Below are 23,692 nucleotides of genomic sequence, written 5' to 3' on the forward strand. Positions count from 1 at the left end.
GGCGTTCTGGATGCGTTGGAGCCGTTTCAGGAGTTTGGCTGGGGCTCCTACGTAGAGTGCGTTGCCGTAGTCCAGTCTGCTGCTGACGAGGGCTTGGGTGACCGTCCTTCTGGTTTCAGTCAGGATCCACTTGAAGATCCTGCGAAGCACGCGGAGGGTGTTGAAGCAGGAGGAGGAGACGGCGTTGACTGCTTAGTCATGGAGAGGGTGGAGTCGAGGATGACCCCTAGGTTGCTTGCATGGTCGGTGGGTGTAGGGGGTGCTCCTAGTGCGGTCGGCCACCAGGAGTCGTCCCAGGCCGAGGGGGTGGGTCCGAGGATGAGGACCTCCGTCTTGTCCGAGTTCAGCTTCAGTCGGCTGTTTCTCATCCAGTCGGCGACGGCCTTCATTCCTTCGTGGAGGTTGGTTTTGGCGATGTGGGGGTCTTTGGTGAGGGAGAGGATCAGCTGGGTGTTGTCGGCGTATGAGATGATGTTGAGGTCGTGCCGTCGTGGGCAAGCGGTGCCAATGTAGACATTGAACAACGTTGGGCTGAGGGATGAGCCTTGGGGTACGCCGCAGATGATCTCAGTGGCTGTGGAGCGGAAGGGGGGGGGGGGGGGGGGAGGGCGGACGCTCTGAGTTCTGCCGGAGAGAAAAGAGGTGGTCCAGTCCAAGGCCTTCTCTTGGATTCCGGCGTCGTGGAGGCATGTTCTTAGTGTGCGGTGGCAGACGGTGTCGAAGGCGGCTAACAGGTCCGGGAGGATGAGGGCCGTGGTTTCTCCATTGTCAAGCAGGGTCCTGATGTCGTCGGTGGCAGCGATGAGGGCAGTTTCGGTGCTGTGGTTGCTGCGGAACCCGGACTGGGACGGGTCCAGGATGTTGTTCATCCCCATCATCATTATATGTAATTGAAGACGTAGCTGTATTACTACCTTTATCAGAGTCATTCATCCAGAAGGACATTATGTATTTTTCTTGTTTTATCTTCTAGCTCCAAACCTCGAGGACTGTCATGTGAGTGGAAGTGACCATTACTTCGCAGTGTTACAGCTAATCACTACTGGAAAAGAATCAGAAATACAGTGTATCAAAGAAGATTGGATAGATATACTTGACATGTATCTAGACTAATTTGTGTGTTTACTGTCTTTGAGTAGTGTCCGGATATCATTCAAAAGAGAGTTTCAATAAAAATGTGTTCACTACCAGTAGGAAAATGACAATCCACTAGCATGAGGATGCCCCCCATGTCTAAGTCTTCTAAACTACTTGGAGCTCTTGACAGGGTAATGGAAGAACTTTCCAGAACTTGAGGTGGTAGTGGTATACAGAGTCCCTCACTTCAAAGGCCAGCACCAGATATAAATATTGGACCTCCACAGCCACTCATCAGATGTCTTCTTGACCTGTGTACTACTGTAAAGAAGTACTGCTTAGTTGCCCTGCAGTTGGAAGGACTGCCCTGCTGCCTGAGGAAGGAAGACTGAACTTAATCACTGAACCCAGGACCACCACACTGACCTCAGTGGCTAGCTGGCTGCCTTCTGTGTGAGGTAAGCTGATATAACAAGTTCCAGAGACCTGCCCTGCATCTGCCCGCACCCTACTGTACCTGCCTGTGCCCTGCTCCTTCCCTCTGCTGGAGTGAGTCCTGATCCCCAAGGGGTGCCCCCCCCCCCCCCCAGGTCCTGGAGCCTTGGCTGGCATCAGAGTATACTTCTCCTTGGCCAAATGTGCATTCCCTCAGAACCCACACAGAGCAACTCAATGCAGGACCTTCCAACACAGCATCTTGCAGCTCTTGACCGACGGCCTCAGTGGAACTGACGCAACTTGATTGCACGTCACTGCACCTCGCATCTCAGTCCAAGTACAACAAGGTACACTATCCAGCGGGCCGAATGCTGTCCTGTATGTGGCCTACACTCCAACGGGGACGGGTTGAACTTGTGAATGCACGACCAGATAACCGCAGTTGGCACTCTGCACTTTTTGGAGCTACTTTTACTTAAGACTTAGAAATTGCAGATCTCCATTTCTACTGATTTGGATTTTTGTTGTTCTGGTATCATTTTGTATTTTTAAATGTACTCTATCTTTCTAGATTGGTTTGGGAATTTCTTGTGTTGTGTTTTTCACTTTATTACTGTCCGAGTGCTATATAAACAAATTCCACATTGCCGTTAAGTTAAGCATGACTCCTTTTGTACCAAGCTACCAGAGGTTTAAGCACAGGTTTATATAGTGACTATATGTGGTTTGCCCTGAGAAGTATTGTGGTTATTGCTTGAGAAGCGCTTCACCCCCTCAACAAATAACCCATTTTTCTAAACCTTGTCTGCACTACACCGTCCTGGTGCCCAGTATCTGCTGGAGACTTGCCCATCAGACAAGTGGAGTTTACTTTTTGGGGTAAGCACTGGGTACAGTACCTGTCCCGGAGAGGTCACTTTAGGAGCAGGGTCCTCTTTCCATGGCCCTGTCACTCCTGTGCTGTATCTGCAAGTAGTATCTCTTACATCAGTCTCCACATGTAGGTTATTTCCTAGGAAACTCAAGCGGTACCTTTTTGTTCTCCACTCCTGTAGTGTATCTCTGGACTCCTGCTGGATTCTTCAGCTAAGGGCCAATCAGGAACCCTGGGATACTTGGCTTCTGAGTGTATGGTTTTGTTGTCATTGTTGTCCTAACTTTCCAGTGAGTGATTGTTCCACAGGCAGGGTCTTTAGATCTGCTATAGATCTCACAAGCATGGCCAGTGGTGCACTCTGACACAGTGGTCCTGGGCTACTCCCATTTTTAGTGTGGGAAATGCTAGATTGGGTGAAACCATTGTGTCAGTAGAGGACTGTCTAACTCTGAAAGATAAGTGACCTTTCTGGTTACTGGCGCCGAAAAGTGACCAACCTCAACTGTCTGCAAAGCAGGGTGTGTCCACAGACCAGAGACAGAGCTCTGGGTCACAGACTGCTGCAGGAGTGAGGTGCACTGATCTCCCTGGATAAGTCATGTGTCCCACAGATGTTCCAGGATCACTGAACATTCACAGCCATGACCAGTGGCATTCTGTGTTTCTTGGGAATTCCTCTGTGTCCATCACATTCTCTGGAGTTCGTCCTCTGTCCCTTCTCTGGAGTCCCTAAAGTTTTCCTTACTGGTACGGCACATAGACATGGTGTAACAAGGTAATCTCAGGCATTCCCAAACACTCCGGTGCTTTCACAAGGCACCGTTCCCACCTGGCTCCAACGGGGGAATGGGGATATTAGAAATCAGCAAGATGGTGCCAGCACTGCCATTCTGCTACCAACCAGCTATCCTCCTATCATAACTCTATCTTACTGAATAATGGTCGCAGGCAGGCATGCAGGGGGGTGGCGATGTTAAGGCCGTAGAGCAGGCAGTGCCTCCACCAATGTCTAAATGAGGGCCTTTCCATCACTTTCCACACTGGTGCTTGTACCTCTTCCTCCCTTCGAATCCCATCCACACTCCTAGGAGTCCGATTTTCTCCCCACAAGTAATTTATTAATTGTAAAGCGTGCATTCACCTCCTAAGACATTTTGGTGTTAAGGAACAGTCAGCTAAAAAGTGGAAAACGTTAGACCTCTAAAGGCTGAAAAATAGCAGAAGGAGTTAGAAAAATTGAAAGGTTTTTAAGGAATTTGTCCTTCAAAGTTGCAAGGCGAGAGTGAATTGTGCTTAGATACAGTGTAAAATTGTTTCATAGTTGAAGCCCTATTATGCTAATTGAGAGCTTTCCAAAGCGCAATCTTTCAAAACATAAAAAGCTGAATGTCATCATGAGAATTCAGTGTTATTAACCAATGGAGACCAACCCAGGACTCTGATTCTGGCAACCTTTTCTTGCTATCTCAGCTTTCCACTCCCCATTCATGGAGGGCAATAGGTGAAAATGTCCAGTCCCCTTCCTGGGCTCCATAGGATCATTGCTTTCTTGCTTTTGCTTGCCACCTTCTAAACCTTAATGCCCCCTTTTAGTAGTATGACCTCTAATGGTGTCAAAATCTCTTTCTATATAAGCTATTCATGCCTCAATCAGTTTTGTGTGTTGATCCTTACAATTTTTTATCCGTTTGAAGCGTGCTGGCTCTACAACACCAGTTTCCTCCAAATTAGCCCCCTACAGATCACTTGACGACATCATCACAGAATAACATCAGGTGCTTACCTCCTCCACTTATTTGCATTTTGTGTACTAAGAAGGCATGGCATGGGCTCTGGGGTAGCTCAACCTTATATTAGGTCATAGCTAGGGCCCAAGCGCTACTGTAGACCACTCTTACCACAGTCATCTCCCAGAGTCCAAGTCACTTTTCAGTCGGGGGCTCAAAGGTTTTCCCAGACACTTCCACTCTCTCCCCGCCATCAATGCTACTGCTGGGCCTACTTGCAGTGCATCTCTCTCAGCATGAACACACCACTATCCTACTAGTTTCCCGGCTTCAAGCCGTCATTTAGCCCATACACCCACCAGAAAAGTGGCAGCACTATTCTTTTTCTCCAGCGCCCATCAATGAGCACTTTCCATGAACCAGGAGCAGTCCTGAAGGATACAGCCACACTAGAACTCCGCCCCCCTACCCCATACATACTTGTTAGAAGTAGGCAGATTCAGTACTAAGCAGAGAGATCACTTGGGGGAAATTTCAGTTCAGTGCGTTTGGTTTTCTCCAGTGCCAAAGATAAATACAAGAGTTTCGATATTTTTTGTACAATGAAGTGGCACCAATAATTGAGATAGAACAGGGTTCTCCAAAGTTGTTCCTGAGGGCCAGATTCATGCCACATTTTTAGCATATTCCCAATTAAATAAATCCAGGACCAACTTTGGAGAACCCTAAGATACAACATTGATATAAAATATGTATACAGTGCATGTAGGGTGTTTTCATCATCCAACTTGGGTTAGATATTGCATGGACCTCCCTTGTAGATGAAAGGCTCAGTCTGCCCTATTTAGATTTTAATCAGAGACCCACAGGTTATGCTTAGATGTTTACGGTGAGTAACAACCTTACCTTACCGAATCCTTCCAGACAGACCATAACTTTAGTGTTTCCCAGTGCATCCACATGAAATGACTGCTTGCAGTTTCTTGAAAGAGTATTGCAGTCACATAGAAACCTGATCCTCTTCTACCCTTGTGTAGGGTAAAATATTCTAACAGAGGTCATCTATTAGCCACCGAATGGGGTTTATCAGCATCCAAGCTTATTTCCCTGGGTAATTACAACCCCGTAACTGGTTTTAGAGTGAAAAACCAACAAACTTCCTTTTGGCCCCTCCTAACATGAGGCAGAATGTTGTAATATACTAAAGTATTTAAATATGAGCTAATCAGGTAACTGGTAAATAATTTGTCTTTGAAGAGTTCCTCTCTAATAAGTTGTGATGTGCTAAAATTAAAACAGAATGCAGGACAAAGCTTAATGTGATACATTATTAAGTACAAATTTTAATCTTAACTTTGTGTATTAATATGTGAGTTCTTTTTCAATCCCACAGAAACTGTACAGGTGAAAAAATCATCTAACAAGAAGCTAAAGGAAGTCTCAAAGATATTTTGGAAGGATGATAAAGGAGAGTATTCAGATCACAGAGAAATCAGAACAACAATAAAAAAGTCACCAAGAGTGAAAAAAAGCCCAGTAAGATATGGTTCGGATGCATTCAGTCAGTATGAAAGAGATTTTATTGATTCTCCAGAGTCAGTTGAAACGCAATCGACACAGGAAACTGAAACAAACTCATGTAATGAATGTGGGAAAAGCTTTAATGAGAACTCAAGTCTTATTGAGCATGAAAGAACCCACTCTTCTGAGAAACTGCATGATGATTTTGAGGAGAGTAACATACCTTCCTCGGAAATAATCACTCACCGTATAGTTAACAAAGATGGAAAGATGTATGGTTGTAATGAATGTGGGAAAAGTTTCAATCTGTCATCAAACTTTTACAGACATCAAAGAATTCACACAGGAGAGAGACCATTTGTATGTGGTGTGTGCAGCAAGAGTTTCAAAGTATCATCGTATTTGAACTCGCACATGCAAGTGCACACTGGAGAGAAACCATATTCATGTAACGAATGTGGAAAACGATTTGGTTATCCCTCACATTTACTTTACCACAAACGAACACACACTGGAGAAAGGCCATTTTCCTGTGGTGAGTGTGGAAAGAGTTTCATTAGACCAGCCCTTCTCATAGCGCATAAGCGAATACACACTGGTGAGAAACCCTTTAAATGCAATGAATGCGGGAAAGGTTTCAGACTTTCTTCACACCGGCACACACACCAAGTAACACACACAGGAGAGAAAGTATATACATGTAATTATTGTGGGAGAAAATTCAATAGGTCATCATCCTTGTGCACTCATCGTAGAATACATACTGGAGAGAAGCCCTATTCATGCACACAGTGTGGAAAGTGTTTCAGGCATTCCTCACATTTAGTCTCTCACCAGCGTGCGCATTCAGGAGATAAGCCTTATAAATGTAGTGTCTGTGGGAAGGATTTTGCTCGATCATCAAGTTTAGTTATTCATATGCGCACACACACTGGAGAAAAACCTTATTCATGCAAGGAATGTGGTAAAACCTTTAGTCTATCATCAGCTCTTTCAGAGCACCGGCGAGTGCACACAGGTGAAAAACCTTACACATGTCATGAATGCGGGAAAAGCTTTGGAAGGTTATCAACCTTCATTTCACATCGACAGTTACACATGGTTGAGAGAGCATTCCAATGCTCCCTGTGTGACAAAAGCTTCTGTCATTTGTCAAAACTAATCATCCACCAGCAAGTGCACACTGAGGAGAAACCGTACATCTGTGAATGCGGAAAGAGTTTTCGCCGAGATATCAATCTGCAAATGCACGAGCGAACTCACACTGGAGAGAGGCCATTTGTTTGTAAAGACTGCGGGAAACGTTTCCTCAGGTCACCTGATCTCATCACGCACCAGAGAACACACACAGGTGAGAAGCCATTCTCGTGCTTTGAATGTGGGAAGTGTTTCACCCGATCAACAACACTAAAAGGACATCATCTAAGGTTACATGGAAAAAAAATCATTAAAATGTAGTAATTGTGGGAAAACATTTCAACTGCTCACCCTCAGACGTAGTTAAGAACTCATGTAAGAGACACCTGATACGTGTCCTGAATTGATACTATTTTACCCATCATCATCATCATCATGTTATTTATCGTTCAAAACCTACCCATCCTAAAGAAGCTGCTGAGTAAGCAATGGAGTGCACATAAAAAGGTTCATGAATTAATGGAACGCTAGATAGGGAAGACCTGTATACATCAAAAGGTACTCCACAAATACAACATTGCAGATCTTCTTTGTAATGGAAGTCCAGGATATTAGATCTTTGCTTCTGAAGGACAATTAGAGATGGGATCAGCAGGACAGTTTAGCCAGTTTGAAGTACCAGCATGTATTATTCTGAACTCTGTTAAAGATCAACTTAGCAACAGAGTAGACCACAAACGTGCTTTTTCATTACTGACACCTAGGCTTCAACATGAAATGTTGCAAAAAACATGTAGAGAAATTTCCTGCATACAGTATACTCAAGTGGAATGACATACCAAACTTATCCAATGTCATTGACCAGCCTCTCTCAATTTGAATTCCAGGAAGAAAGCACAGACCCCAATTATTCTATCCCTTCTGCATTATTAGGTTTTGAAATGTGTTCAAACAGGCACAGTTTACTGACATTTGTGCATGCAGAAACATGTCCTGTGAATCGTTTTGTAGTTTAAGTTAACCTGCTTCTCAAATGCTTTTACTTCATCACATTAAATGCATGTGTCCAGTTATTTTTCAGCCCTTCAGGAGAAATCAAGATTGGTCAAGCTGAGTTTATAACACTAACACTCAAATGTCTGGTACCACCTCTCATTCCATATGTTACATATCAACTGTACATATTTTTCTGGGTTTTCATCTTCAAAGTTTGATTCTAAGCCTTCATCTACTTAACATGGTAACATTGAATGCTGTTGGCTTCTTGTTGTTCTGATCTCATAAAGATTAGCCATGCAGTATAATCAATGATATTGTTAATTCCATCTGTGATCTCTCATGCCAGCTTTCAGCTTCACTAAGATTCATTAAGCTATTCTTGTCAACACAAGACTTTGTGTGACGTAGAGGTTACATTGTTGAAAGTTCCAGAGAAATCAAAATTTTCCTATGGCGTTAATGAGGTAAGCTAACACTTGTGATATCAAAATATACATATCTTGTAAATTCTACCATGTTACTGAAAGGTGGAAACCTAAAATAATCTAAGTGCAGAGCAGTACGTTAGTATTGTAATGTAAGATGAAGGGACACAGCATAACAAGTAAGAAGATCCTTTATTCAGGTCATCCGCTCTCTGAACAGCGAAGCACACCGTGAACGTTCTAAGGTGAGCTTCTGAACAAACTAATAAAGGGCAAAGGGAAGGGGTGGACAGAAGGTACCAAGGGGAAGGGAAACTGGTAATTACAACACATCTCCCTACCCATATAACAAAAATGGACAATTCAAGCGAAAAGGAGGAAGAATTTACGTGGCCAGTCTATCCCGACTCCAGGTTTGTCCATCCTCCAACTGCACCACATTTTTCCCAAAGCTCTTAACAATTTGTGGAGGTAAAAATTTGCTCTGCCCCACTTGAACACGGGTGGGCCTCTTTACCACCACGGGGTTGTTAATATTAAGATAAACCCTTTCACTCCATATTTCCTGTCGTACCAATCCTTGTAGCTGGATTGGTATTGCTGGACTTTGAGATGACACTTCTCCCTGTCATAGGTCAATGTTTTACCCCCATCTAGCCAGAGAGGGTTCAGTTTAGTGCCCGGCTCTCTCCCTCTTAGGGCCACAAATGGAGAGATGCCGCTTACACAGTTTGGTGCAGTATGGTAGGCCCACAAACAGTCTCTGAGAGAATCATCAATATTGAAACCATTAGATATGATCCTTAATCATGCGATTAGTTCTTTCTGCTAAACCGTTGGCCTTTGGACAATAGAGTGCCGTTCTTTTGTGCTTGATGTTGAAATTCTTAAGAAAATTTTTCATTTCATCAGAGGTAAATTGCACCCCATTAAGATGAAGGGACACAGCATAACAAGTAAGAAGATCCTTTATTCAGGTCATCCGCTCTCTGAACAGCGAAGCACACCGTGAACGTTCTAAGGTGAGCTTCCGAACAAACTAATAAAGGGCAAAGGGAAGGGGTGGTCAGAAGGTACCAAGGGGAAGGGAAACGGGTAATTACAACAGTTAGCAACTAGAGTCAAGCCTGAAAGGTAATGTTTAATGAAGTAGTTCTTGGAACAGCTTCACTAAGCCTTAAAGCACAAGATCATTATGAAAATATAGTATCTAAGAGTGACAAAAATGGGTCACATAGGGCTTCTAATAAGGCTCTTTGTTAGAAGAGCTCCAGTGGTCTGGCTCAGTGTCTGAATGGTAGGCCATTGGTCACAGAAACACCTTGCTGATGTCTGAGGGCCAGTGCACCTTTGCCTTTAACAAAATGCAGATGCAGAAAGTAACCGCAAGCACACACTTCTGCATTAATTTACATACTGTACCAAGTAGCCACGTTTGTACAATTAAACTCAGCAGGATTCAGGGCACTGAAAAGAGATCACAAGACTCAACCGGTCAGAGATTTCTGAATCTGTTTTTTCCCGACTTAACTAGATTTGTGCAATCTGTAGAGCCATTCGTCACAGAGGTCTCACTTTCCCATTCCCCTTTAGATCGATACTAATAGGAAAGGGATGAGTAACAAAAACACTCAATTTGTGCTAAATAAAAGAATATATTTATAGCTTATATCACGCCACATAGTTGTCCTTTTGTACATCATAGAGGGGGTTCCCATGCTAAATACACATTACTAGGATGATAGATGCCACTCACTGAAAGATGGGTCAGCATGAGCAATAAATAAAACTCCTGTGTAGAGGCAAATCACAAGTATTGTTGTAGAGGTAATTTCCTTGTCGTGGATTTTCCTCTTGCTTTGTTGTAATTTTATCAGCTAACTATAGGTGTTTTATTTGTGTTTCTTAACGTTTATGTACTTTGCGGCAGTCTTTTTCTTCAACATGACCAAAGTCAAAGTCATTTATTGTATTGATTATTTAAAATCTTACAACAGTACAAAAGAATTAAAAGGTATATTCCTACTATAAAGTCACTTAAAATTGCATTACACGGACAAACGTGCAGTAAAAGCCTCACCGAGTTTCTTTTTGGCTAAAATTAGGAACTTTACAAAAGAAACATTTAAAATAATATCGTCTGGAACCATGCATTTGATCACCGCCTGCCTACATGACCGTATGCTGCGAGTATTAAAATGAGCCTTAAGAAGTCGTTTTCTTTCTTGTAATAGTCCAGGACAAATACATAGTAAATGAGTGATATCTTCCTCTCCCCACTTACACAGTCTACATTTTGTTTTGGTTTCCTGAAATTCCCATGGTGGGAGATGACATAACCCAGGCATAGATCCAAATCTCGCTCTAAGCAGAACCTGCTTGTTTTTTTCCGTCCACGGAGTTGTCAAATATTTTTGGATCTCCTTCTTTTTATATCCATTTACTACCATCCATGCATGGTTTCTCTTTGTAAGAATAGCCTTATCCTTTACGACTGATAAGTGGGCTGCAGTTTTATTAATAATTTTCTTAAATGATAATTTAGTTATGTTCATTTCCCATATAGATGTGATTCCAAATGCTTTAATTGCCTCACTAAGATAGTGAGCAGCAGTGGAGTTAGTGTCCCTTAATATTTCTGACCATAGGAGCTGGGAAATCTCGTTGTGTTGATCAGTTTTTATTCGATTCCAGACTTTTATAAAATGTCCTTGCCTTGCAAACTCTTGATTCGTGAGGCCAAATTCTAACCTTATTTGCGAAGGAGACGCATTTGCTGGGAGGTGGAAAAGCGCTCTGTAGACTCCGGTTATGATTTTGTTAAGGTTGGCGCTATCGTTACCCATCACGGCTTCGCTGCCATATGTAATCGCGGGTAAAAGTTTTGCACCAACTATATTTAGGAGGGGGCCATAGGTCAGGGAAGGTAAAGATTTCTGAATAGTTCTAAAAGCTGAAGTTAATGTATTAGCTTTTCTTTGTGACTCTTTGGTGTGTAGATGGTAGGTGCCCTTTCCATCAAATAGTACTCCGAGGTATCTATAGACCTCAACTTGTTCCAGTTCTATTTTTTCCATAAACCAACGGCTTTTATATTTACGCCTAGTGTTTTTGGCAACCACCATAATTTTGGTTTTGGTCTCATTTATAACCATCCCGTTCTCATTTGAATATATACGAGTCCTTCTAATTAACCGCTGTAGGCCCACTTTTGTGTGGCTCATCAAGATGACATCATCCGCATACATCAGATTTGTGAGCCTCTTTTCTGCCAGTTTCGGGGGATGTGCATTTTCTTTATCTAAAATTGGAGGTAGGTCGGCGAGGAACAGATTAAAAAGAAGGGGAGCTAGCACACAGCCTTGCTTTAGGCCTTCATTTGCTGGAATCTCCCTCGATAAAGTACGACCATCACCCATCCTCACGCTCGCCCAGGTCTCTGAATATAGGAGGTAGATTAACTTAAGTAGTGGAGTCAGAATTCCCATTTTTTCTAATTTTTTCCAAAGAAGTTTTCGGTTGACACAGTCAAATGCCGATTTAAAGTCTATAAAACAAAGATACAAAGGTTTTTTTTAACCGGAGAGACTTATCAATTAAAAGTGCAAGAATCATTATGTTGGTAGTGGTACCTAATCCTTGAATGAAGCCTGTTTGATTTACGGGCCTTATTTTTTCTTCCATCTGCCATTCTGTTAGCTTCATAAGTATTATTCTGGCAAAAAACTTAGCGTCAGTATCTTGCAATGTGATCAGTCTGTAGTTTTCAGGCCGAGCCCAATCACCTTTTTAAAAAATGGGGCTTATTAGGGAGCCACGCCATGACTTAGGTACCATTCCTGTCCGAGCAACTTCTAAATATAATTTTTCCAAGATGGGTGCCCATAATTCTGGATTTTCTTTGAGGAGCGCAAATGGAATCCCGTTTGGGCCCGGTGCGCCGTTCTTCTGTTGTTTTATGAGCTTAATTATCACTTCTTTATCTATATCTATGGTTGCGTCTGTGTCACTGCCTTGGTAAGAAGTGGTATTTACATTAACTGTTTTGTGCCCCTGTTGCATTTCTATTGGGGTTATATACACAGTCTCTTGATTCAGATGCCTCCTCAAGTACTTATCCCATTCCTGCTCAGACAAAGGTGATGAGACTGCTTGCTTATAAGGTCTTGCAAGACCGTTAATTATAATCCAAAAGTCCCTTGAGTTCTTTTGCTTACTGGCGTGGAATATTTTTGCCCAAATTGCTTGTTCGGCTTTACTTTTCTCACCCCATATTAGTTTTTTTAAGTTCTGGTTTAATAACTTTAGTTTTCCCTTGTATTCTACATTTCTCCCTATTTTATTGGCTCTTCTGATAATCCTATTTCGTTCTTTCTTTAGTGCTCTTATTGTTAACGGCATATTCAGAGTAGCTTCGTTTTCCTTTTTATTTTTCCTCCTATAATTTGGCCTATTTGGTCTTAATTGGTCTTCCGTTTTAGTTAGGGTACCGATCAATTTTTCCCATTGCTCTATCATTGTTTTTGATGTAGTGTCTCTCGGTTTTATCCAGGATCATTACTAGTTGTTCTTTTATTTCTTCTTTATTTTCCATGTTCCAGATTAGTTTTTTATAATTAATAGTACCAATATGCCCTTGAATTGTCCGGTAGATCTTTTTCGTCGTTACTCCAATATCCATTAAAATAGACTGCTGGGCATGGTCACTTTCATTTACTTTTATTAATCGATATGAAATAATGTCTTGGAACATACAAACTGATGTCATTGTGTAGTCGATCCTGGAATTTCCCTTATGACCATGGTAGCTGTATTTAGGTGGAACATCTGGTTTTACTCCGTTTAGTAGTCGAAGGCCCAAAGCTTCCATGTTTTTCAAGAAAGCCAAAGCTATACGATTACAGTTGGAAATAGTCGCCGTCCCTATATCCTGCTCAGGAATTAGCCATTGTAGATGTTGGATGAGTTTGGTCTCCTCTCTTATGTGGGAAGACATTAAATTGAGATTAAAGTCCCCGGTGATCACAAAATCCGCTATTGGTTCATTCAACATTTTATCAATTAAAACTGCGTTCAGGGATCCACATACTGTCTCTCTGGTTTTATTTGTAGGGAATATATAAACAGAGATCAAATATATAGTCCTAGAGTTTTGAGTATTTGTTTTATATCTGAGTTTAACCATCAAAATATTTGGGTCATCTATCTCCACTTGTTCATGGTTAATATGCAACGCGTTGGAAATGAATATTGCCTGCCCAGCACTTGCACGCCCGAACCTTTGCTCTTTCGTTGCTTTCTTGTAATATTCTGCATAGCCGTGTAGCATAAATGGTTTAAGTTCCCATGTTTCCTGCAGGACTACTATTTCTGGGTGACCATGTATTGAGTCGATACACGCATTGCGTATTTTCCCCCTCAATCCATTAATGTTCCATGAACATATTTCTATTATCTCTTTATCTTTATTGATAGATCCTGTTGGATTTGGAGGGGCATATCATTGTGTATGGTTACTATGGAGTGCCATATTAATCCATTTCTCTTTTATTTCATGGTTTGTTTCTCCTTTACTTTGCATGTTTGCGGCTACCTTTTTTTCCGGGGATCTACCTAGAGCGTTTTTTAATACTGACGTAGACTTAGACCTTAGTATTTTTTGTTTTGGAAGATTGTCGACATCTATAAAGGGAGTGGGGTAGACCTCTGGGAGTTGTTTCATTAATGTTATACCCCATGATTTAAATATTTGCTGCTCCTTCATTATCTGATCAACTAAAGATAATGATGTTAATGTGATTAGAGTTGGAGTTTGAGTGGTAAGTTCATCCTCAATAAATTGTACAGAGATAATGTCTTCACTCATAATATTATTCAACGAGGGTATAGATTTAAAGAGTCGGAGTAGATTCCCTCGATTGAGTATATCTTGTTTACCTCTAGATTGAAATTCCGGTGTAAATATAAGTTTCTCAGCATTTTTAGGGATATGTTGATTAATTTGATCCTTTTGCTCTATATGCTTTGTTCGCAAGCTGATGGTTTTACTCCCATCCATGCTTTTGATATGGAGATTGACCCACTCATTGGCTTTTTTAGGGCTATTTTCAACCCTTCGTACTATGGGAGCCCTTTCTTTTTTTTATATCTTCCTCGTAGCACACCTTGAAGTGAGGGATCAATTCATCCATAGTGACTCTTGATTTAATTCCACTACTTTTATCCGAATTGTTAGTGGAAGGTTCTTTTTCCTCCCTACTTTGATTACCCTCCCCGTTTGGTATTGTTTGCAGATGTTTTTGTTTCCCATTCTGCTCTTGTATTTCCAATGTTACTTTGACGTCCCCTACTGGGATATGGTCGCTTTTTTTTTCCAAGTTTTGTCGTTTCAAATTTTGTTATATTTTGGCCTTTTAATGTTTTTTTTCCAAAGATAGGGAAAGGATTGATATTTTCTTTCGTATTATTAATGTTTTCTATGCTCGGTAACACTTTCTCCTCAACTATGTTGTTACTCAGCTTTGTTTTCTCATTTTTCCGTGCTTTACGGAGTTTTTTCTTTTGACGTTTTGACATCTTCGTAAAGCCATCTGAGTCAGTGTCACTCTGATTAGAATCCATTATATCCGCTTTGATTGAAGTCTCACGCATATAATCATTGTTCATTAAATCGTTACTCTGCTGTGCCTGTAAGTTGGTTTTATCACAGGGCTGGTTTACTAGCATATGTGGATCTTTGTCTATGAGGATATCAGATCTAGACTCAGGTGGTATTTCTTGCATTTCCTTAGTGCTTTCTGGAATTTTTACCGAATTGACCATACTCGATCGAATCTTTCTTTTTGTATCTTCTATTACGGAAGTTAGTACTGCTGGTAAAGCTGATAACTTATCCATGATTGGAACATAGATAGAGTCAGAGGTACTTGATTCATTTTCCCTGTGTGCTCTGATTATAAGATCATTTAATTGAGCCAGTTTGTTATCAATTCCCGCTACATTCGTAGCCATCATTTTCAAAAGGTCAATCTGTATATCCATTTTATTCGATTGGTAATGAAGAGCTTCTAACGTAAGGGTCGATGTTTGATAAAAAATATCCCAGGGTTTCACTATCTCCTGTTTATTGAGTTCCTGTGGGCCCTCTGTTTTTGCCCCTTGCCTAATGATTTCTTCTTTCATTTCCTTAGGAGTGATGGTATAGTTGTCACTCTGGTAATACTCCCCATGGTAATTAGGGAGTGTGTCAGTTCCTTCAGCAGTTAGAACCAAGTTTTTCTTTACGTTAACTTTTACTTCCAAGGGGATCCTTTGAATTGCATGTTCAATCTTATCCTGACAAATTTCCTGGCTTCCTACCGTAGATTGCGAGTAAGAGTTATTAAGTGGGCTAACTTGCAAATTAGATGTTACAAGAGGATTGTTTCCCTTCTTAGGTGTTAGGCTACAATTAAGCGTCTCTTTTGAGAGTTCTTCCTGCGCATTCTGTTGTAGCCGTTCACCAATCTCTTCAGTATCTATACTTGTTTTCTCAAGTTTGTTGTAATTCCAATTTTGTTCTAGTAGCTCCACTTTTTTATTTTGTTTCGTGGTTTCCATAGAGTTTACAGAATCGATATTACTATTTGTAGGTTTCATAGGAGTCTGGAGTCTCTCAATGTTAGTTTCAGAGCTCATAGTCCAAATGCTTCCCGCAGGATCCTTCAAAAATTGAAATTTGTCCGGTATTTTACCAGACTTCTCAAACATCCGTGCAATAGGGGATATAAGGGACTGGGACTGACCGGGTACGTTGGATTTTAGATTTTTTATCACAGTAGGTTGCTGCAATCTTTTAGCACGTTTTGATGTTGAACCCACAGTTCTTACTTTCCCCGATCTCATGGTGTTAACTTAACGATTTAGTTTTAATTCCGCAAATCTGTCCGATGGTTAATGAGAGTGATGCTCTTTAGATCTGTAACTTTCTTTGCCCAGAGTCCAACTTATACTCCCAAGCCCGTCAGCGGCTCCAGCCTCAAAAGGAAAAGGTTTGGCAAAGTCCAATATTTAAATTATGATAACAACTCCACATCAGGGAGCTTCAACTACTTACAACTCGCAGATTGAACTCCTAAGTCCTGTCCCCCCGTGGTTTTTAATAGGGGGGAGATGTCCAGTCACTAGCAATAACACTGTATCACTGTATCCACTGTGTTGAAAGACACACACTCAGACCTACCCGGGTGCCCACAGCGAAGGCTTCTCTCTTGCCCCTGCTACGCCTCTCAAAGCCTATCAGTACCTCAGTACCTCTCAGCGCTTAGTACCCAGAACCTCGGCTGAGATGAATTTCAAAGCGCTGCATACCTGTGATTGTTCCTCCCCAGTGCGCGGAGAGCCAGACCGGCTCGCCTAAGCTCACTCAGCTCAGCTCATACAGAGACAAGGCAGGCAAGGCAAGGCAGGCGGACGGACAGACGGGCAGACAGTGGGGGACCCAGGCTTCCACAGACGTTAGCGGTCACTAGCGTTGGCTCCCTCGTCGTTTTCGGCACAGCAGCTCTGCAAACTCTGCAGTTTCTCGTCGATTTCCTTCAATGGCTCCGCCGCTCAGTAGCTCTGCAAACTCTGCAGTCTCTCGGTGGCTCTCCACTGACTCACGGAGGGCAGTTCACAAAATAACCGCAACCGCAGCCGTATCGACAGTAGCAGCGGGAGCAATGAGAGCGGCGTCTCACTCAACGCGTCCTGCCGTAGCGGTCTGGATTCGAACTCCGCTTCCGGCACTGTCGTAGCTCACAGGCTCCCTCTAGCGATCCTCCAAATCCCAGCAGTGAATCAAGTGCGAATCACAGATGATTATTCTCTTGGGCACTGAGAAACCATCGTAGTAGTGCCACGACAATGGGTATTCCAACCCGAACACAGAGAAAAAAACATGACCAAAGATTTAGATTTATTGAAATACTAGGGGCCTGATTATGATCTTGGTGGATGGGATACTCCGTTACAAATGTGACGGATATCCCATCTGCCGTATTACAATTCCATTATATCCTATGGAGCTTGTAATACAGCGGACAGGATATCCCTCACATTTGTGATGGAGTATCCCATCCGCCAAGATCGGAATCAGGCCCCAAGTCAGAAAATATGCGCAATAACTTTCTTTGACGTTTGAGCATCAGTAAACAATTACGGTGCATAACGTCTATGAAAACTACAAAACAGGAGCCAAATGATGGCTTTTAAGACGAAAGCAGTTTTAAAATCCAAATGTTCGCTTATTAAGAAATAAAATACATTTTCACAAAATTGTAAATGCTTATGTATAAACGTTAGAAGCCTTTGTAAGCTGGCACTTCTTTTACTTATTGGTTACTGAATGTAGGCATCCAATTGTAACCCTGGTCAAGGTCCCTTTAACCAATCTCCGGAAATGGCTGTCTAATGCAATGAAAATTTTCCAGACAGCATAAGTCATTCAGGTTTTGAGGAATATTTAAGAAATGGCAATTTTGGCCTTGTGAGGGTTCCTCTATTTAACAGCACATTTTGCATTAAACAACGTAGATAACACTAGTATTTCAATGTGTAGGGATATTGATGGAAACATCTAATTAAAAAAATCCTTGTTACAAACGTAAACTTCTAACATAAGAAACTCGTTGGAAAAAGAATTATAGCTGAGAATAAAAAAAAAATGTCCCATCTAGAGATGAACTGTTGCCCAATCCTTTTTCTTTACTTATATTTATATGGGTTCACGCTGCGTAAGCTTTTTTGATGAGACCTCACATTTGAAAGCCAAGGGAAATAATAGAATGAGCTGAAACTTTGTAATCCTTCGGGCTGGGTTGATTAAGTAGGAGAGGGACATGATGGTGGCAAGTGTGGTGACTTTCAGATCTAGCAAAGGTTTCAGAAGGACAGATATTCTGGATGAGGTTGCTACGAGTTACTCGCTGGTAATATATGCATTACCTGCCCTTGCCCTGAAATCAGTGCAAAGAGGTAAATTCATATCCTTGTGGTTTAGTCTTGCAGAAGTGCTAATTTTATAAGAGATGTAATTAGTGTTTAGGCCACAGATCAAAGTTTCAACTTAAAGAGGATAAAGCATTGTTTTGCTTGCTTTCCCAGCACATTTTTCATGTGATGTAAAGGTAACTCAGGTGACCACATTTTGGGGCTTAGTCAGAGTTTGTCGGACGGTATATTGCATCAAAACATGAGGCTATCCTGTACGCCGTATTACAAGTTCCATAGGCTATAGTGCACTTAAAATACTGAGGACGAGATCCGCTAGGAGCCACTTATTCACCACAACAGAAGTTAAAGCACTTCTTTTTGGAGACCCCTTTTCTGTATAATTGATGCCACCCTCATCTTTACTTATTGACTTTGATACCAACAGCGTGCATTATTGACTGAAAGCTCATCTCATGCTGCCTGATTGCCCTTGTAGCAAACTTTCTGGTAAAATGTCTGCCTAGACAAAGACTAGAAAAATCGACAGTATAACGAAATATAAGATAAGATGCATCTGCTGAAATGTGATTTACATGGCAGCATGATTTTAATGAAAGTGTTCCCCAGGTATAAATTCACTGAATCGAATTGCATGATTAGAATTTTGTTGTTTGAGTTTGCAAAAGTATGAGGAAATATGGTATTCAGCCCAGTCCCAAACCTACTAATTTAACACAGGAATAGTGTCCCATAATAACTCATACATGCTGTATTTGTTCTTAAAAGCACATTACATTGTGTACCTTGCTCTACAGCATACTACACATTGCAGCAGTATTTTTTATATGTGCATGTTCTCACACCTTACACGTTTCTCAGATGGTATATACCAGAAGGAAACGGTATGACATTCAACTCATTGGATAACCACTAATAACCACACCCTTCAAACAATGAAGAGACCTCGGAAATTAGGAAACCTAAAAGCAATGGCCAACTTAATGCTGAGAGAAGGAACAAAATTTACTACTAAAGTAAAAACGTATATAGGTTGACAGAGAAAATGGCAAAATCCTCATCTACTTTCTAAGTTGGGATTGGGGAGGGGGCTCCCCAAGCTGTACCTGTTCATTGTGAGTGAGTTGCTAGTCACAGTGTTCCTGTTAAGTGTGAGGTAAGCTTGAATCAGTGTTGCTGCCATTTTGGACAGTTTTCTTTGTGTTGTGTGTTAGCGCTGATAAAAACAGAAGCATGGCATAAACAATTAGTGCCACTGGGCTCTCAAGTAAAGTGCTTGCTGCCAAATAAAAGTGTTTGAATAAGAGGAGGTCATTCAGCCATTACAGATAGCGCAGCTCGACCACGAAGCTGTAGTGAGTTGGGCTCGTTTTGTAAAGGCTCATTGGCTAGCTTAACCCTTTGAGGAAGCAGCACTGGCAGGCGCTAACACATTAAAGGTCGATCCAACTTAAAGTGCACCATTTGAATAAGGCAACTATGAAAACGGTTGGCGCATGAAAGACCTTCAATAAATTGTTTAGGAATAAGGAATTTCATATCAAATAGATTAAAACTGGAAATAGGAGGAAAGCTATTGAAAACCTAAAAATGTGTAGGTTACTGAATTACTCACTTAATTAAAATGCAAAGCAAGAGGAAATAGATGAGAAACTATAGAGTAGTTCTCTTTAAGCCCAGTTCTACAGGTCAAGGAAGAGCCGCACTTGCTATATATGTATTGCAATCAGTACAAAGAAAGTGTTTTGGGCCTTGCACACGGTATGGAAAGCGTTATATAAATATTAGTACACTACAATACAATTCATATTTTTGGTCTTGTACATGTGCTCAGTCTAGGTTTTGCAGCTATCAAACGTTATTTACATCTTTAACTGACTGTGGCTGCGACATCCCCCATAGTGTAATACCATTGTCAATATTGACACTCGTGGCGCTGTGGCATTGTCAATGTAGGAGACTGGAGCTCCATGAACGAAGCCTGTAAAAAGTGGGCATTAACTACATTTCCTATAGTAGTTTTAGGTTATTAGGATCCCGTCACAGAACTCTCATTGAGAAATGTGGTCTGGTGAAAGCCACAGGTGTGTGGTAGAGACCCTTTAGTAAATGTGGTTTTCCATACTGCGTGAGGAGGTGACAACAGAATACATTAACTGCCTAATAAGCCTAAGTGTGGGGTTTTCATAGGCTGGAATTAAAGCTAGGAATAGCTTATTGGAGGGCCTCTTTTCAGGGTCTAATCCTGGTATTTCCAGGTACAAGTTACTTTTCTTTACATTAGAGCAATGTTTATGATTCAATTAATGGGTCTTTCAAAGAAAGTCTTTGACCAATACATACATACCACCCCACCCCCCCCCCCAACAAAAATGAACAACTTTGGATACTCTATGCCTTAAAACAATGTTATTTACCAATTAACAATATTAATACTCCTGACTGCTCGCTACAGCAACTTACATCTGCATACTCAGTCCTGAAATGTTGGCACTACCAATAGAAAGTGGGAAAGAAAAATGCTTTAGCAAGAATACGGCTAAAAAATAGCATTTGAATGAATGGGAACCACTTTCTGAAGCAAAGAAAGTGAGATGGTGGTTGGTCATTCAGCATATCTGTGCTGCCAAGCGAATTAGCTGGTCTGTAAGCAAAACCTGGGGACCGACAAGAGGACAGAGCTTAATTTGTCTGAGATAGCATGATTTTGGGTACAGGAAACAGAATCCAGCTTTGAATAGAAGATTCCTTGTTTGGGACAACAAGGATCATTTGGCCACTATTCACAATCTCTATAGTCAATTCAGGTAACAAAGTAGTCTAGTGTAGAGCAGGCTTGATTTTGTGTACAACATGGAGGAAAACAACAAGTTGTATTCTGCCTTTTGGAAATGGGCATCGATGTAGTGTTATCGGTTTCGCAACACATACCATCCACAGCCCTTACATTCATCCGAGATAATGCATTGATTCGGTCTTTACAAAGTGAGTCGAAAAAACCCATGGTTAGAAAACTGCATTCTCTGTGGCCTCTGTACTCGATGTTCGTGGTGGACCACCTTCAAATGTTTACCAATGAGACCGAATCTGAAAGTTTATGAAACATGCCAAAAAACATCAGTAATGGGCATAGAGATGGGCTAACGTTTCCTCAAAGGCCAAATCTTAAAAATTGCAGGCCTGTTATGCTGTAAGAGTTTCGATTATCATGTATTGAGGGCTGGTAACCCCCTTTTCTAAGTGTTTTGACTAGGAAAATTGAGTGCGAACCAAAGCTCTGTAAAAGGTGAAGGAAAGTTGAATCAAGGCTTATAATGACTGGTATAAGCCCGGAGTTCCAACATTCTAATGTTTGTCTTTATGTTTTCCCTTTTTAATTTAGAACATTCTACCCTTAGTGGGTAAATGTTCTAAAAGCCTTATAGCCCTTCTGCCTCTGGCTATACCGGTTGCTAAAGGTCCTCTTCCTTTGAATAGGCCCTGGCCTACAGCTCAGGCCTGTATTCTGGTTCGGGCCTTTAACAACCAGTATATCCCTCTGCAGCAGGCTATAAGACTATAGTGAAATTGCTTGCCCCTGCTCTTCCTCCTTTCAGTGTGATAGGCAGTGAAAACCAAGCGTATAGCCATGCAATAAAGAAAGCCCTGGGCTATATACCCTTGGCCCTCAGTGCCTTTCAGCTTGAAATGTGATCTGGTGATCATGAAAGAGTGAGCACAGAATCTATTTTAGGAGTATATTTCACTATCTTGTTTTGTACGTTCTGATGTTAACTCTTTGTAGCATGGACAGAGGAGTCGATGTGTGCTAATATACATGCTTTTACATCAATCTATTTAAAAAGCTGTACAAAGACATGAATTGTCTAGCATCAAAGATGTTATCATTGTTCAACATTTATTGTGAATTAGATGTAAAGTTGAAATTGTGTTTATACTAGTGACATGCCCTTCCAACTTTTTAGGTTTAAAAGATTCCTTTGATCAACACTTTTGTGAAGCTGACTACACTGTTGCAGTCTCTGGTTATTGACAGGGTACTTCATGATCACTTTCAATGCTCACCCGTAAAGAAATGTTCATTACAGTCATTTTTTTGCCATCAGCATTTGTACAGCAAAATATGTAAATGTAAAGAAAACACTATGTGCTGCACAGTCCAACTTCCTTAAATCCACATAGAATTGAATTAAAATACTGTGTTTATCAATGTAACTGTAAGACATATTCAGATCTCAAGCACTTAGGAAAAAGTGGGAGCAAGAAATATGAATTGATCTAAATAATTTTATTTAGGTTTCACTTTTGTCATTGAGATATAGGATTGTTGTAGAGACATACGATTTGATAACTGAGCTACCATCTTTTGTGAGCAAGGATCCTTCCTTCTCAGTATTAAGCAATTAGAACCATGCATGTAAGCCCTTGTTAGTGTAGGATTATATTATTACATCAAATATTTGTTATATTATTTTTCAGATAATGCCAGTATTATATACATTTATTACAGCTAGGGAATATACTTGTTAGTTCATATTAACGGTTATGTCTACAAATAAATTCTGTTAAGTTTTTTGTGGTTTTTTAAAAATGTTTTTTGTAATCTGCATGGAGCAGAACATGAATAATAAGACTTTTCTCCGTGTTTGCCTTAATGTTGTTATGAGGTCATAAAATATGAAAAATCTGTTTAATTACATGCCAAGTTCTAATAATATCCATTTAGGTGGGAAATTTTCTTTCCTAGGAAAAAATAGTTTTCACATCTGGTCTGCAAGGACGTCCATATGTTTCCACCTACTTTTGGAGTAAATTTCAGACTTTTTTGGAATTCATAAAGGAGTTCCCCAGGGAAGCATAGACAACAACATGCCCCTCCTAATGGTGTGATGCTGCAGTACATGAAAAACTGTTGTATTGAAATCAGCACTGGGTTTGGAGTACTAGCAAGGAAAGAAGGAGCACACCAACAGATCAAATCAATCTAAAGTGATGAATGCTGAGCAATAGAAGCTTGCAAATGCCTGAAAACGAAAAGGACAGTCCTTTGTATGTGTAACTGTTAAAGCATTGGCAATATAGCTAATATCAGTTAAGACTTGCAGTAGCAACTGTGGCCCGTATTAATCAAGGTTTTGCATCACCCTTGTGCCACACAAGGGGATGCAAGGATGACAAAAAACCGAATTGGGATTTATCAAGCCACACAGGGCCACCTTGCGTGGCCGTGAGTGGCTTGATAAATCTAGAGTATTGTAAGGCAGCGCTAATGCTATTTTTCAGTACTCTGCAGCAGGAAGGCGTGCCATGAGTGGAGCGTGGGCATTATCATGCATCCACTCATGGATTCTAACACACTACCAGAATTACCAACATTGGTATACCTGGGAATGAGTCATACTTGTACTGGTAGTTTTTTCCATGGCTCCATAGGTACTTCAACCGGAGAGAGCAGAACTTTTAAAACAATCTTTCTCTTATCATTCCTCGAATAAGAATCACACTCCTTCACAACCCCT

The 23,692-nt window shown here is 41.2% G+C and overlaps 1 protein-coding gene across 1 annotated transcript in view; it reads left to right on the plus strand.

The window, feature by feature from the left end:
• Positions 1–22,764, plus strand: part of LOC146775739 (uncharacterized) — a 395,171-nt gene extending 372,407 nt beyond the window's left edge. Inside the window, exon 7 of the mRNA XM_085637049.1 lies at positions 5,513–22,764. Coding sequence (XP_085493175.1) covers positions 5,513–7,098 — 1,586 coding nt within the window. The 3' untranslated portion in view covers positions 7,099–22,764. The remainder of the gene's footprint in view (positions 1–5,512) is intronic.
• Positions 22,765–23,692: the final 928 nt, after the last annotated feature.

The sequence above is a fragment of the Triturus cristatus genome, chromosome 12 (genome assembly GCF_964204655.1).
Source record: "Triturus cristatus chromosome 12, aTriCri1.1, whole genome shotgun sequence".
Taxonomy (NCBI): Eukaryota; Metazoa; Chordata; class Amphibia; order Caudata; family Salamandridae; genus Triturus; species Triturus cristatus.